The sequence below is a fragment of the Thalassophryne amazonica genome, chromosome 3, assembly GCF_902500255.1.
Source record: "Thalassophryne amazonica chromosome 3, fThaAma1.1, whole genome shotgun sequence".
NCBI classification, from domain to species: Eukaryota; Metazoa; Chordata; class Actinopteri; order Batrachoidiformes; family Batrachoididae; genus Thalassophryne; species Thalassophryne amazonica.
In genome coordinates this window covers 104,193,844-104,210,547 of record NC_047105.1, presented here as the reverse complement: position 1 = coordinate 104,210,547, position 16,704 = coordinate 104,193,844, and the positions used below count along the sequence as shown (strand labels likewise).

The window sequence follows — 16,704 nt, the reverse complement described above, 5'->3', positions numbered from 1 at the left end:
CCACAAGTCAGGAACATTAAAGCAATCAAAGGGAAACCTTTGAGCCAGATCTGAAACATCTGTAAATTTGAACCAACTCTTCCTTAACCCAGGGAGCATTTCTCCACCATTTTTTTCCTCAATGTTGCAAGTTTACTACACGTCTCAAATGGTCATATACTGTAGTGAAAGCTGGTTTGTATTATATGTTCAAAGTTGGTAAGAAAATAAGCTAAGCTCTATCTCAACATTCCACATTAACAATACAGTCTTCACAGATGTGACACCTAACACTGCAGGATGCAGAACAGAAAGCAGGTGTAAGTGTGGCTCCAGTGTACCTTTTCAATGGTGTACTCTCTTCCAGCTGTCTCAGCCACCTGGCTTATTTCATCAAAGTGGTTCTGTAAGCCTAATTCTAGGCAGTGGGAGAAGGTCAGGTTGGCTTTTGGCATAATTGTCACCTGGATGCGCTCAGAAAGCACCTGCCAGTGACGGTTCCTCATCCCTGGATTTCTAAGGCACTGAATCAGAGGGATGTATGGGCAAAAGTCCTCAATCTTGCTGTTGATGTCAGCTGCCACCATCTGGCACTCTAGTATAGTTTAAGAGAACAAGAGGATCCAAGATAAATATGTGTGGTCGCAATCACTCCCCAATTCAATATGAAGTGACTGTGGGAGTTTTCATGAGTGTCAATGCAATACACTTCCCCCACCATCTTCTTGATGCAATTCAAAGTTTAATGTAGTTTTTTGCACAACATTTTACTCATTTGCTTAGTTAAACACTGGAAAACTGCAAAACTGTTTTTGTCTGCACTTTAGAGTTAAAGATGTTTGGGCTTTCATGTTAAAAATACTCAAAGTTGAACAATTCAGTACATTTACATGTACAGTAGTGTTCAGAATAATAGTAGTGCTATGTGACTAAAACGATTAATCCAGGTTTTGAGTATATTTCTTATTGTTACATGGGAAACAAGGTATCAGTAGATTCAGTAGATTCTCACAAATCCAACAAGACCAAGCATTCATGATATGCACACTCTTAAGCCTATGAAATTGGGCTTTTAGCAAAAAAAAGTAGAAAAGGGGGTGTTCACAATAATAGTAGTGTGGCATTCAGTCAGTGAGTTCGTCAATTTTATGGAACAAACAGGTGTGAATCAGGTGTCCCCTATTTAAGGATGAAGCCAGCACCTGTTGAACATGCTTTTCTCTTTGAAAGCCTGAGGAAAATGGGACGTTCAAGACATTGTTCAGAAGAACAGCGTAGTTTGATTAAAAAAGTTGATTGGAGAGGGGAAAACTTATACGCAGGTGCAAAAATTATAGGCTGTTCATCTACAATGATCTCCAATGCTTTAAAATGGATTAAAAAACCAGAGACGCGTGGAAGAAAACAGAAAACAACAATCAAAATGGATAGAAGAATAACCAGAATGGCAAAGGCTCACCCATTGATCAGCTCCAGGATGATCAAAGACAGTCTGGAGTTACCTGTAAGTGCTGTGACAGTTAGAAGACACCTGTGTGAAGCTAATTTATTTGCAAGAATCCCCCGCAAAGTCCCTCTGTTAAATAAAAGATATGTGCAGAAGAGGTTACAATTTGCCAAAGAACACATTAACTGGCCTAAAGAGAAATGGAGGAATATTTTGTGCACTGATGAGAGTAAAATTGTTCTTTTTGGGTCCAAGGGCCGCAGACAGTTCGTGAGATGACCCCCAAACTCTGAATTCAAGCCACAGTTCACAGTTAAGACAGTGAAGCATGGTGGTGCAAGCATCATGATATGGGCATGTTTCTCCTACTATGGTGTTGGGCCTATATATTGCATACCAGGTATCATGGATCAGTTTGGATATGTCATAATACTTGAAGAGGTCATGTTGCCTTATGCTGAAGAGGACATGCCCTTGAAATGGGTGTTTCAACAAGACAATGACCCCAAGCACACTAGTAAACGAGCAAAATCTTGGTTCCAAACCAACAAAATTAACGCCTCGCAGATGTGAAATCATGAAAAACTGTGGTTATATAACTAGATACTAGTTTAGTGATTCACAGGATTGCTAAAAAAGCAGTTTGAACATAGTAGAGAAGCTTGAATCTTCGACTGGACTGGGTTGCTTGACGCGAGGACATTTCACTTCAAGCTATTCTTCTCTACAAGAGTCAAGACAGAAGTCAGACTACCAGAGCAAGAATTTTAGCTCAGGAAGCTTCTGCGATTTGAAGCGAAACGCCCTCGCGTCAAGCAACCCAGTCCAGTCGAAGATTCAAGCTTCTCTACGATGGAAACCACCTAGACAACTGAGAGCCTACACAGAAACAGTTTGAACATAATAGTTTTGAGTTTGTAGCGTCAATAGCAGATGCTATTATTATTGTGAACACCCCCTTTTCTACTTTTTTTTACTAATAGCCCAATTTCATAGCCTTAAGAGTGTGCATATCATGAATGCTTGGTCTTGTTAGATTTGTGAGAATCTACTGGTACCTTGTTTCCCATGTAACAATAAGAAATATACTCAAAACCTGGATTAATCTTTTCAGTCACATAGCACTACTATTATTCTGAACACTACTGTAACTACTCTATGCTGCTCTGAGCAAAATTTTGGCCTGAAATGGTTCATTTCACAAAACCCCACATCTGAAATCTTACTTGTGAGAAGCACCCAATGAACCTGCCTGAAGGAATCAGGTAAGATTCCATCAAAAAGTCTGGCCCAAAGAGTGATTTAGTGAGGCAGGGAGCATCGAGGGGTGCTGTGCTAACGCTTGGTGCTTAGCTTGCCTGTAAGTAATTTAAACCAAGGTGATATTAAAGGTGTTTCTATCGACAGTTTCATCAGGGCATCTACTAAATATAAAGTCAAGCAGCATCTTCACCATAATTACAATGCTGATGTACACATGTTGACTGGATCAAAGAACATCATGAAGCACAATTAATCTGTGTGTGTGTGTGGGGTGGGGGGGTTTGAGGAGTTTAGGTGTTGAGGTGTTTTTTGTTTTGTTTTGTTTTTTTAGAATTCATTTCTCTAATTTACTGCTTTATTTCAATTGACATTACATTTATACTATATTTTCTGGAGTATAATTCACAGTTTTTTTTGTTTGTTTTTCACTGGTTTGGAAAGTCAAGTGTGACTGATATGCAGAAAAATCACGTCACTTGTAATAATACATAACAACAACAACAACAACAACAATAATAATAAATAATAATATTAAATATTTATATCAGGCTTTCCTAGGAATAACAGCACAAAAAAATAATTTCCAGTAATAAAAGAATAAATGGCAACAATAAAAGTTCATTCCAACAGTGCACAGAAATCTCTAAGAGCTAATAATACAGAAAAAGGTACGACTTACACTCCAGAAAATATGGCTTGTAAAAAATTGTAGTTTTTCTTTTTATGAGACTCATGACCTATACTAGCTTGCTAAAAAAGAAATATGGTCTCATGAAAAGAGCAGATACCTCAAACAGTAGGACAATTTTTGTCAAATCTAACTGTAAACTCAGTTGTTAGAAATGATCATTAACTTAATGTAAACATGTCTGACACAAATAGAATAGATCTGTCACCAACCAGGATAATCCTTGAGCTGTTTAATACATTTCTGCATGGTCCTGTGGGCATCTGTGACATTGCGCTCAAGTTGTTCAGGGTCGATGATAGAAAGCGAATTATTGAGCCAGCTGTCATGCCAACGCAGCCAGTCAGAAGTGGTTGTCCACAGGTCCATAAATGGCTCAAAGTCCTTTGCCATCTTCTGCACATAATCATACTACGACACAAATTTCATTGTTAGAGAAGAAAAAAATGTTAATGTCACCTGTAACTAGAACAGTGCTTGATGTATTAGTTTCTACTTACGTTAGTGACTGGAATATCAAGGAGGTGTTGTCTGCAGTTGTAGGTTTGGGCCATAGTCTGGCACTCTGCAAGTTGTTTTCTCGCACGCTTCACCTCTTTGGCCATTTCATGAGCACTATTAATGTCTGAATGGGCTGTCATCCCATCAGTCAGCATCTGTAAATACATCCTTGGCCATTATGAACTAAACAGCTTGAATGTTTGAACACTCGCTGCTGGATCGTGCTATGCTCTTTGCATATGGACAGCAATTTTAATTTCAATTTATTTTCATTTATATAGTGCCAAATCACAACAAGATTGCCTCAAGGGGCATCACACAAGTAAGGTCTAACCTTACCAACCCCCAGAGCAACAGTGGTAAGGAAAAACTCCCTCTGAGGAAGAAACCTCAAGCAGACCAGACTCAAAGGGGTGACCCTCTGCTTGGGCCATGCTACAGACACAAATTACAAAACAGTTCACAAAACGAACATACAGGAAATGTTGCCAGTGCACAGGACGGTTTCTGGAGCAGATACCACACCCATCTCTGGATGGAGCCACACCTCAAACAGAGAGAAAAGAAAAACAGCAGAATCAAGCATCAGAAAGACAAATACAGTATAATTTGTCAGCATTAAACAACAAGAAAAAAACAGAAGAAATACTAAGGTGATTGCCGGCCACTAGCCCTAAGCTTCACTACAAGACCCAGAATTTAGATAAAGTTGAGGCCACGGCCCGCTTCGTTTCTTAATAAAATGAATTAAAAGAGTAAAAAGCATAGTAACATACTATGCCAGTATGTTAGCCATACAAAAGGGAAAATAAGTGTGTCTTAAGTCTGGACTTGAAAATCTCTACAGAATCTGACTGTTTTATTGACGCAGGGAGATCATTCCACCGAATAGAGGCACAATAAGAGGAAGCTCTGTGACACGCAGACTTGTTATTCACCCTAGGCAAACTAAGTAGTCCTGCACCTTGAGAACGCAAAGCCCGGGCCAGTACATAGGGACAGCACAGTGGATTAGTGGTTAGAACTGTTGCCTCACAAAGAGAATGTCCCAGGTTCACTTCTGACCTGCTCCTTTCTGTGTGAAGCTTGCATGTTCTCCCCACATTTGCTATAGGTTCACACTACATGCCCTTCCTGATGCAACACCAGCTGTACATGGAGAATACAAGGCACTGGCCTTAAACTGAAGCTACACAGCCTCACCGTCACCTTGACACATTTTGAGCAAAAGGTTTTTGACTGAATGTCGATATGTTAAGAGCTGGGAAGCCTCTTTGTATCAATATGTGACACGGGTGGGGGGGGATGCTGACCATAACCATAACCTAAACATAGATGAATGCACCATGATGACATGGAAGTGAAGCAGACAGATCTGTTAGCGAGAAATGATGCTCTCTGCAGCAATCCACCAATCAGCCCTGTATGGTAGAGTGGCCAGGTGGAAGCCACTCCTTAGTAAAAGGCACATTGGAGACCGTTTGGAGTTTGCCAAAAGGCACCTGAAGGACTCTCAGACAGCTGTGTTTACATGAGAAACAAAATTCTCTGGCCTGATCAGACAAAATTGAACTTTTTGGCATGAATGTCAGGCGTCGTGCTTGGAGGAAACCAGGCACCATCCCCACATTGGGGGTGTTCTTCAGTGGCAGGAACTGTAAGACTAGTCAGGATTGAGGGCAAGATTAATGCAGCAATGTACAGAGACATCCTGGATGAAAGTTGCTTGACCTCAGACTGGGGTGACGGTTTATCTTGCAGCAGAACAATGACCCTAAGCACACAGCCAAGATATCAAAGGAGTGGCTTCAGAACAACTCTGTGAATGTCCTTGAGTGGCCCAGCCAGAGCCCAGACCTGAATCTGATTGAACATCTCTGTAGAGATCTAAAAATGGCTGTGCACTGACGCTCCCTATCCAACCTGATGGCACATGAAATGTGCTGCAAAGAGAAATGGGCAAAACTGCCCAAAGATAGGTGCACCAAGCTTGTGTCATCACATTCAACAAGGCTTGAAGCTGTAATTGGTGCCAAAGGTGCATCAACAAACTCTTGAGCAAAGGATGTGAATACTTACGTACATGCGATTTGTTAGTTTTTCTTATTTTTAATACATTTGCAAAAATTTAAAACAAAATCTTTGTCCATGTTGTTATTATTGGGTGTTCTGAATAGAATTTTGAAGGAAAAAATGAATTTCATCCATTTTGGAATAAGGCTGTGACACAACAAAATGTGGAAAAAGTGAAGTGCTATGAATACTTTCCGGATGGGCTGTAAATACAGCACAACTGACCTTCAGGGAGTCCAAATGTTCTCTAAATTTGTCCTGGTCAATCAGCTGGATTTTATGAAAGTGCTTCTGATCTTCCTCATGTTGTACTGCTATAGACTCCGCCTGGTTCAGTATCTTTTGAGGCCACGCAATTGCCATCCACCTGCACAGATAAGATCAAAATAAGTGCTATACCTTTTAATTAATATTAAAGCGCAGGAGCTCACCATAATCCACATGAAAAAAATGATACTTGTGATTAACATTATTACCATACTTCAAACAATATGCATAACAGTGCACTGATTGTGAGCAACAATCTTACTTTCTGCTTTCATCTCCACTTGAAACAGTGTAGAAGAATTCATCCAGTAGCTCATATTCTGACAGGGCGTTACATGTAATTTCCTATTGTGACCATATCAGAGAAAAAGAATTGTTTGACCTTTCACATGATATGGCAAACAAACAGACAAGAAAAATGCAAAAACATTTGATTGTTTTTTACAGGGAAAAACTGGCAGCTGTCGTTGCCAGAATAAACCAGTAAAAAAACAAAAACAAAAAAAAACAGCAAAAATGTGTAAATGCAGTATAAGTAAGTTGTTTCAGCTTTTTGCTTTTCGCTTGGGGTAACCACAGCAGGTCTTGAACAAGTTTTACACAATATATCCTTTCTGATGTAGCTCCACCTTGCATGGAGAGTGGGCACAGTAGCTTTGATCTAGGAACGGTTTAATTCAGAAGCAAGCACACTAAAGGGCCTTTCACACTAATACACATGAATACAATTCTGTCTAATCTAGTCTAATTTAGCCTTGTCTACTCTAAAGAGATTTTTTTTTTTCAAAACTCATATTAGTATGTTGTTGTCCATTCGGCTGATCCCATTTTTTGTTTGGGGTCACCACAGCAGACACAGCCAGATCTGCATTGGTATTTCGCTCAAGTTTTACACCGGATGCCCTTCCTGACACAACTCCAATTATACCCAGAGAAACACACACAGCCGCTGGTGTTCTGAAGAGGTCTCCCATCCAGGTACGAACCAAATCCTGCATCGCTTAGCTTCTGAGATCTGACGGGATCAGGCTTACACAGAGCAGACCAGCTGCCGAAATTCATATTAGTATACTTTGTACAAATCCAGTAAACATACATTAACATGGCAGTTAGTTCTTTTTCAGAGTAGTTCCTGTTGTGCAGCAGCACAGTGGTACAAACACTAGGTGTGATTGTCTACCAAGCAAAACATCTTAGCTTAAAGACTGCCTGATGACTTTATAAAGGTGTCCAAAAGAATCAGTCAAAACAAGGCTCACCATACCCAACATCCTGTGGTGACCCTGAGCAAACAGGATTCAATGTACAATAAGTACTGTGCTAACATTCTACAGAAATAATTACGAGGTCTATTAGAAAAGTATCCGACCTTATTATTTTTTTCAAAAACCATATGGATTTGAATCACGTGTGATTACATCAGACATGCTTGAACCCTCGTGGGCATGCGAGAGTTTTTTCACGCCTGTCGGTTACGTCATTCGCCTGTGGGCAGTCTTTGAGTGAGGAGTCGAACACCCTCTCGTCGATTTTTTCATTGTTTAGGAATGGCTCAGAGAGTGCTGCTTTGTTTGATCAAAATTTTTTCAAAACTGTAAGGCACAACTGAGTGGACACCATTCGATAAATTCAGCTGGTTTTCGGTAAAAATTTTAACGGCTGATGAGAGATTTTGGTCTGGTAGTGTCGCCGTAAGGACGGCCCACGGCGCCTGACGGCGATCTGCGCTTCGAGGCGGCAGCGTCTCGCCGTTTAAAATTGAAAACTTCCACATTTCAAGCTCTGTTGACCCAGGAAGTCGTCAGAGAACAGAGAACTTTCAGAAGAAGTCGGCATGAGGAGTTTATTCGGAAATTCCATTGTTAACGGACATTTTGTAATGAAAGAACGTGCGGGCAGAGTCGCATGTCGGGCCGGACCAGACCACGGGGGGTCGCGACAGGAAAAAAACCTCCGTTGGAAACCTTAACGGGTTGGAACATGCCCAAGCTGTTAAACAATTTCTCAGTTACTCACTTGTTGAAAGCCATCAAAAGCCGCCTGAATTTTACAAATGGTTTTCAACACGGAGGTGTTTTTCCTGTCGCGGCGCACACAGATTTGCCGAGTCGTCACGGAAACGACTCGACGAATTTGCGTGCACGTCTTTCATTACAAAATGTCCTTAAACAGTGGAATGTCCGCATAAAGTCCTTATGCCGGTCTCTTCTGAATCTTCTCTGTTCTCTCACGACGTCCTGGGTGAATTAAGCCTTAAATTAGGATGTTTTCAGGTCGAAACAGGCCGACGACGGCGCCTGGAAGCGCTGCACGACGTCCCGCTCCGTGGGAAGTCCTTACACCGACAGAAACACCCCATAATCTCTTCTTTTTTAATGAAAGACGTGCGGACGGGTCCGTGCGTCGGGACACAGCCGGCGCGGTGCGGCGGCACAGGAAAAACACCTCCGTGTTGATAACCATTTGTAAAATCCAGGCGGCTTTTGATGGCTTTCAGTGGAATGAGTATATGAGAAATTGTTTAACAGCTGGACATGTTCCAACTTGTCCTTAAGGCTTCCAACGGAGGTGTTTTTCCTGTGGCAGAGCGTCGCACGCTGCAATCCGCCTGCACGTCTTTCATTAAAAAAATCTCCTTTAACAGTGGAATATCCGGATAAAATGCTGAAACCGACTTCTTCTGAAACTTCTCTGTTCTCTCACGACGTCCTGGATCAATAGAGCCTGAAATGTGGAGGTTTTCAGCTTGAAACAGGCTGACGACGGCGCCTGAGAGCGCTGCACGACGTCTCGCACCGTGGGAAGTCCTTAAAGCGACAGTATCACCTCAAAATCTCTCATCAGCCGTTAAAATTTTCACCGAAAACCAGCTTAATTTTTCGAACCGTGTCCACTTCGATGTGTCTCACAGGTTTAGAAAAAATTTTGATCAAACAAAGCGCCAGTCTCTCAGCAACTTCTCAGACAAAGGAATTCCGACGAGGGGCTGGATGACTCCTCCCACAAGGAGCGCTCACAGGCGAATGACGTCACCGACAGGCGTGGAAAAACTCACGCATGCGCACGAGGGTTCAAGCATGTCTGACGTAAAAACATATGAATGAAATCCATATAGTTTTTGAAAAAAATAAAAATGACCTATACTTTATGGACAGACCTCGTAGATAGTTTAGCTAAAAACAATCCTTTGAATTTACCTGTTTAAAATGTAAATATTTGCAAATTACAATAGCTTTATACCTTATAATTTACAAGTTGGTCTATAAAGGCATTTATTTACATATTTCTAGTGTATTTTTTACAGAATTATTGTGGCAACAGCAGCTGGTAGTTTGTTTGTGTTTTAACTGTGTGTCGGGATGGCAATGCCTTTTTTTATTGTGTGCCTCCAATGAGCACCTTGTGATTCCTTAGCTGGTCTGGGATCTGTTTCATCCACTCCCTCTTTTCAGCCAGTTCTTCAATGGTGTTTGGCGTCTCACACAGCCTGCCATTGATCGCCATACACTTGTCACATATCTACACACAAAGTATTATTCAATAGAATAACTGCAGTTCAAAAGCATTTAAAATACATGATGGCATGTAGTGTAACAGGTTAAAGTGATTTATACTGAAGGTTTTGCCTTTTTTTCACCAACATGTATTTAAAAAACAACACTGTATTCTTGTATTCTTGAGCAAGTATGCTCATATGGATTATTTAAAAAATTAAAATGCAAGACAAATCACCTTAAACCAAATCATATTTAAACAGTTCCACCACTGATAGCAAACACACAAACAGTTCTTCAGGCCTAAGCCAAATTAGCTGAATTTCAGTACTTTATTCTGGCCATGTCAAAAGAACATGCTAACATTTCAGCTTTCGCCAGAGCATCATGGACCACAAATCTAAAACATTAGCAGGGGTCGTGTTCAGGGGCTGCATCCATTGAAGGCTGCAGTTCATAGTGACACAACTTGGTGCATTTCAAAGGTTCTGTTGAGAACATAGTTGATGAATGCAGCCCCCCCGGTCCAAAACAAAGGACACAAAGCATGTATCCTTCAGAGCCCAAACAATCCCAAGAGTTATTGCGCATTTTTTCCCCCAAGACAACACAGTTAGTAAATTAATAACATCAAAAGGGCAATGTTCTGCTCAATATGTACAATTATAAATAAGTAATTTTTACAAGTGAAGTGTAATAAAAATTGAAAAATAATTACTAAACTACAGGTTATGTCGACTATACTAACTTGTTGTGTGTAGCTGTCAAGCTTGCTAGATGGCAGCGGTAGGGGTTGGAAAACCTAATAACCCAACAAAGAAATGTGCTGTGGGTTTGGCCATCTCATTTCAGAATGCTTTGTTCAACTTCCATGGTTTCGGAATGCCGGATGTTCGTACAATGCAGCCTTCTAAGGATGCAGCCTCTAAACTGAGACAACCAATGTATATTGCTTTAGAGTAGTACCACATACAAATACTGGGCATGAATATCCTTCCAAATACCTAACTAATATTTAACTCTCAGGGGCCTGGCGGGTCTGGCAAGTCCAAACTAATGGATTTTTTTTATGTTTCTGGACCCCTGAGGTAGAGGGCTGCATTGGGACTGGGTCCTGCGAGACCCAACGCAAATCTTGCAGAAGCAGCAGGTGGTTAGAACTTTCTGTGGGCGGGAATGGGCGGCTAAAAAAAGCACTGTGGGAAATGGTCTTTAAACTAATTGAAAACAATGAAATAGGAGCACTATTCCTGCCCAGTACATCAAAATTCAACTATCAGCACCGAGTATGAAGGGCTGATACAGATACATTGGGGCATGATGCACGGTGTGATACATAAAAAAGACATGTAGTAAGATATTTATCACATATTACTAGAACCATATAATTATCGTCAACTCCATTTGTCAAGTTCCACTGGAGAAAGAACAATGAGCCCTCTCTTCTCCTTTTTGGTTCCACTCAGTCATTCAGTGAACAAGTTCACATCACTCTCCATTTTTCTGGTGGTGTTCTTGTTCTTATGTCTCTCTATTAAGTCATGAGTGTCCTCTTCACTAACTTCTCCATGTCTCACAATTTCAGTATGAGACTGAAGTTGTAGAATTCTCCCTGCTAGGGAGGCTAAAACTCTGTCACCTTAAACAGACATCTTGGTTGAGTGAAATGATTTGGATCCTATATCAGGATTCTGCACTTGTCACCAGGGAAACACAAAATGAGGGTGTTTCATTGGTGGTGTTGAGAAATGGGGGCTCCTGATTGGATGAAAAGCGGGGCAATACAAAGCCTGGTATTTTTTTGTATCGCCCTGTTTTAAGATTTGTATCGCCCTGATTTTATTGGCACCGTTTCCAGGGTGGTAAAATTGACAGAAAAAAGTGTATGATGTAGGGCAGATTTTTGTTGTAATATGTGATAAACGAATATATCAAATATACTTGAGCTATATCTTACAAATGACTTACATCATCAATCTGCTTGCGTAGTTTCACTGCAAGTTGGTCTAGCATTGCATTTGCTAATGCCAGTTTTTTCTTGATGAGAGCCTGCCGTACAGTCCCTACACAGACAGTAAATGGGCCAATGTCAATGGAAGATGGCAGAGAGTGTTCAAGTTTCTCCTTTTCTTTCAAATGTTGCAACACTGCTTTTTTCACTTCTTGCGATGTTTGCTCTGGTTCGATATTGGACCTAACAAGAAAAATAAACATAAAAGCTGAAAACAATGAAAACCAAATAACAAATCACTCCTGAACCCGAAATACACAAAATAAGAGTGGCTGAGTGTGAGGAAAGAGTTAAAGCTATCTGCAACATGCCGCTATGAACACTATATTCCATTTCTGCTAAGAAACTCCCCTAAATCCTACACATTAACATTAAGGTATTCCATTTTTGAAACTTCTTGTATTTTACAGGGTGGAGGAGAAATTGTAACAATAACAAATAGCCTACCTCAGGAAAGCTTCTACATCCAAGTTGTGTAACTCCAAGAACTTCTGATATTCCACAGCGTATGCCCTGAGAGGTATGGCAGCTTTAGTGAGAGCTGTGCGGATCTTCTCTCTCAGTTCTACTACTTCAGGTTCATACAAATTCACTCCAGTAAGCGATTCATCACCATGGATAAACATCTTCTGCATCACAAACTGGCACAGAGCACAGAGACACTGTCATCTTCAACAATGCTAATCTGACAATATCACAGTCATCATCCGTGACAAGAACATCTTATCCCACAAAAGCATTTCATGCTTTGATAATAAACTGACACTCAAGTGGTGGAAGATTTTATTTTACCTTTGTAAGTTGTGGTGTACCATGTGTAGCCAGAACACAGTTATCAAACAGGTGGATAACAGATCGTTCAAAATCCTCCAGAGAAGAGCTATAGTGAACCCCATTCTGATCCAAAACCAGGTTCACCAGGAACAGAGGATTCTTTTTTGGCCTACAAAGAGAGAAAGCTAAAATGTTACCATTCTAATGTCATAAAAATTTATGCTACTCAGAGCATACCAACAGTAGTGGAATAATTTTAGCAAATTTAATATAATGTTTTTGCAAATAGCAGTGGAAGTTGTGGAGCAGTTCAAATTGAGACAGAATGTGGTGTAACCAGCTATATTCTATAGATCTCGCCAGGAAGTATTCGTGGTGATTTCAGATCCTTGTGACGCCATAAGGTTACTTTATCCATAATCTCACAGAAAGAGAAAGCATAACAATGTTAAAGAAAGGGGTAAGAGGAAACATTCAGATCCAGAGGAACAACACATTTTTAAGAAATATTTCCCTGATTCATAAACTGTCTCTGTCAGAGGTGGAAAACTCCGGCTTCAGAAAGTAAAAGGCCTAATATGTATTGCTTCTACCTGTGCACCTAAAACAGGTGATTTCAATAATTAGCTCATCCACCTGCCTGAAGAGTTGAACTAATTACAATCAGCTGGTTTATTAGGAAGAAGGAACAAATATGTGGCTGAACTTTTACTTTCTGAAGCCAGAGTTTTGCATCTCTGCTCTCTGTAAATATAAAAACTGATCTTTCTCCCGGTGCAAAATGGTGCATCTATGGTTAAGTAAATTCAATTAAAGTAAATTAATATATGGTTCATGATACCGTCACGAAAATGCATGAAATGAATAGGAGCATGAAATGCGGGGTACACGGAAGTGGGGGGTGGAGTCTGTGGGAGTTATGGTTAGAGTTAGGGGAAGGGATAGGGTTAGAAATAATAAAATTTTAAAAATCGCATCATGAAAATGAGTCACATTTTCATGATGGGAGCATGAAAAACAGCATGAGACTAGGCTGCAGTGCAAATTTGGCAAAAAAATAAAAATAAAAAAAAAAAATCAAACAAAACAACAAACCCCCCCCCCCCCCCCCCCCCTTCAGATACACAATATGCACGGTATAATGATAAACTGTAGCATGCAAAACAAAACTGAAAACAACCATCAAATGAAATCAAAGTAAACATTCATGGAAAATACAAAACATCACTGCTTCACTGCGTCACCTCAGTCATCTTTGGTGGCTTGTGTTCGCTTTCTCAATATCACAGTGCTGTGCGCCTGGGAAAACTCTAGTTAAATGGTGTCATTCCGATTCCTTTAATTTATGGTAAGACTACAACACACCCATGCCTCACAAACATTAAATCCAACCCCTCTGTACCCAACACCTGGCATTGCATCATGTCAACAGCAAATAGATCTTGGACACACTCGCTGCCAAGATTCCAACAGTGGCCATGTCTTTTCTCAGACAGTAGATCTGTTTTGCCACATTCAGTTATCCACTTCATAAAAAATGAAAACAGAAAATAAAAAGCTGTACAGCTCACATAAGTATACAGAGGATGATATAGGTAAACTATATTTGAAAGTGGTTTGTGACTTACATGTAGGGGCTGTGAATGAGGTTGTTGCCCCAGATGAGGTCCTGAGAGCACACCAACACACTGTGGCAGGCATCCAACAGTAACTGAGCCAGGCTGACCAGGGACTGATGCACAATATGCCGCAGGGTGTCCTGCTGTTTCAAGCGCACCACAGCCATCAGTTTGCACAGCTTGGACATCCTGTACATTTCCCAGCAGCTTTCGTTCAGGTTGTAATAGCCTGAGGTAATACTCTCCAGGTTGGAATGGATGATATTACACAGCGTGCTCACCCATGATCCTTGAAGAAACACCTTTACCTAGAAAAGGAGAAGACTCTTTGGCTCTTTATGCAGGTCATCTTATTTTTGCAAGGTGTGCTGCTCCAGTATTTCAAATGTTTCATTCAGATCTGAAAAGGTTGCTTAATAAATGAACTGTAGACCATATCAAAAAAGATTTTTTTCTTAATGTTTAAATTAAGTCATTAAGTCATTTATCAAGCTCAAAGACCAATCATTCTCTGTTTCACCTTTTCCAACATGAGCATTTGCTGTTTTTCTCAGTTTTATATTTTTTTATTCTTATAAATTCAGCATCTTTAGGTTTTACATGTATCAACATTTTGCTGAAGGATATTATTTTTATTCTTCATTTTATCCATTAATCCAAAGCTGTTTGTCTTTCAAATACTCCTGTTTGTTCATGGTCGCCACAGATCCACAAAAGAAAGATCATCAAATTAATCCATAATAATGGAAATCATCTTCTATTAGAGCACTGGATAGGTCATATTTGAATGAACTGGAGTCAAACATTCAATTTTCTCCCATATTTAAATTAGAATAACAGGTACTGCAAGTGATCTTGACTAGGAAAGGTTTGACTGGAAACAACCACAATTATCCATTTGATACATATGGACATAAGCTGATCAGCCATACCATTGTAACTACTGACAGGTGAAGGGAATGACACTGATTATCTCTTAACAGTGGCACATATACTGTACAGGGGTGAGATATATTATGCAGCAAGTTAGCATTATGCCCTTGAATTTGATGTGCTGGAAATGAAAAAAAAAAAAGAAAAAAAATGGGGGGGGGGGGGGGGGGGATAAAAAAAATGGAGTGACTTTGACATGTACCAAATTGTGACTGATGATCGTTTGGGACAGAGCATCTTCAAAACCTGAGAGTCTGTAGTGATGAGTCTCTCCCAGAAGTGGTCCATGGAAGGAAAACTGGTTAACTTGCAACAGGGTCACAGGTGACAAAGGCTCACTAATTATTGTGGGGAGAAAGGGCTGGTTCATATGGGTCCAATCCAAGAGGACTGGCTGCTAATTTCTTAGGGCCAGATACCACAGCACAACTTCTGAGGTCTAGTAGAGTCCATGCCTCAACAGGTGTTGGGGTTTGGTTTTGTGACTTGTCGGCAGTGGTGGGCACAGTTCCGCTAATCCACTAACTGCTAATTATCAAAGCTAATGTTTTCATTAGCAGATTAGCTTTTCAGATAACTTTAAAAACCATCAGCAGACTTCTGATAAATTGAGGTCCAATATTTTTTAGACCACTCACATATTTTTGCAAGCACAGTGAATAAAGCTTAACAGTTAAAAATATTTGTTAAGTCTGAAATCAAGATTTTAGTGCCTGCCTGTTACTGGCTTTGTAGCAGACAGACAGCGAGTGGTACAACTCTATCCTCTGCAGGCAAAGGAGAGCTGACCAGGCTTGGGGAGTAACGGAATACATGTAACGGTGTTACGTAATTAGGATACAACAAAAAGGTAACTGTATTCCGCTACAGTTACAGAAAAAAAGACATATTCAGATTACAGGTATATTTAGTAAAAATGGGGATTAGTTCACAAGATTACAATTTTAATGCATTTCATGAAATTATCTGCATATATTTTTTTCTTTGAAACGAAAATGTGGACAGCATGATGTCTCCGGCAAAATATTGATGAAGTACCCAGATGTTAATGCATTTTCAATGGAGATCCGCAACTGAACACACTCAGAAAGATACTTGCAAAATACGTGTTAAAAAAATGCCATTTAGACCTGGATATCGAGCCAGTAAAATTAAATTACATTAAATTATGCCAGGAAAGTATTAAACTTACTCTGACACACACACATTCCCAAATATTAGTGTTGAAAGTTACACGGATCTGCGCTGTTCAAGCTGCTGAGCTGAGGCGTCCTGCTGCAGCTGCTGTGTTCAATGCAGCGGCTGCTAAAATCATTACAATACATATCTCTCTGTGTGGGTGTGACTGTGAGCGGCACAGCGCGGGTCATTATAATCTCATTATTTTAAGGTGCAAATTTAAAAAGAATTCCCAATCTTGTTGAACAATTTTAATCACTAACAACAAGTATTTTAACTAGACATTGGTCTAGCAGTGGAAAATATCAACTAGACATAAGCGAAGAGTTAATGGTCCGTGTCATCGGGCGACACAGGTACGGCAGGAAACATACAGTTGTTTATCATCCAAATATTATGGACAAAGTGACAATAAAAACCAAAACCACTTACTTATGGAAGGAAATATTGTCTCCCTTGTTCCTCCGTTTCTGGCT

General features: G+C 40.2%; 1 protein-coding gene across 1 annotated transcript in view; it reads right to left on the bottom strand.

Annotated features, from left to right (window-relative positions):
* Nucleotides 1–16,704, bottom strand: part of dnah1 (dynein, axonemal, heavy chain 1) — a 194,400-nt gene that overhangs the window by 160,210 nt on the left and 17,486 nt on the right. The window contains 10 exon segments of the mRNA XM_034167607.1: nucleotides 321–574; nucleotides 3,590–3,788; nucleotides 3,878–4,033; nucleotides 6,177–6,318; nucleotides 6,481–6,563; nucleotides 9,618–9,737; nucleotides 11,681–11,906; nucleotides 12,171–12,364; nucleotides 12,516–12,666; nucleotides 14,126–14,424. Of these exon segments, the coding sequence (XP_034023498.1) occupies nucleotides 321–574; nucleotides 3,590–3,788; nucleotides 3,878–4,033; nucleotides 6,177–6,318; nucleotides 6,481–6,563; nucleotides 9,618–9,737; nucleotides 11,681–11,906; nucleotides 12,171–12,364; nucleotides 12,516–12,666; nucleotides 14,126–14,424 (1,824 nt within the window).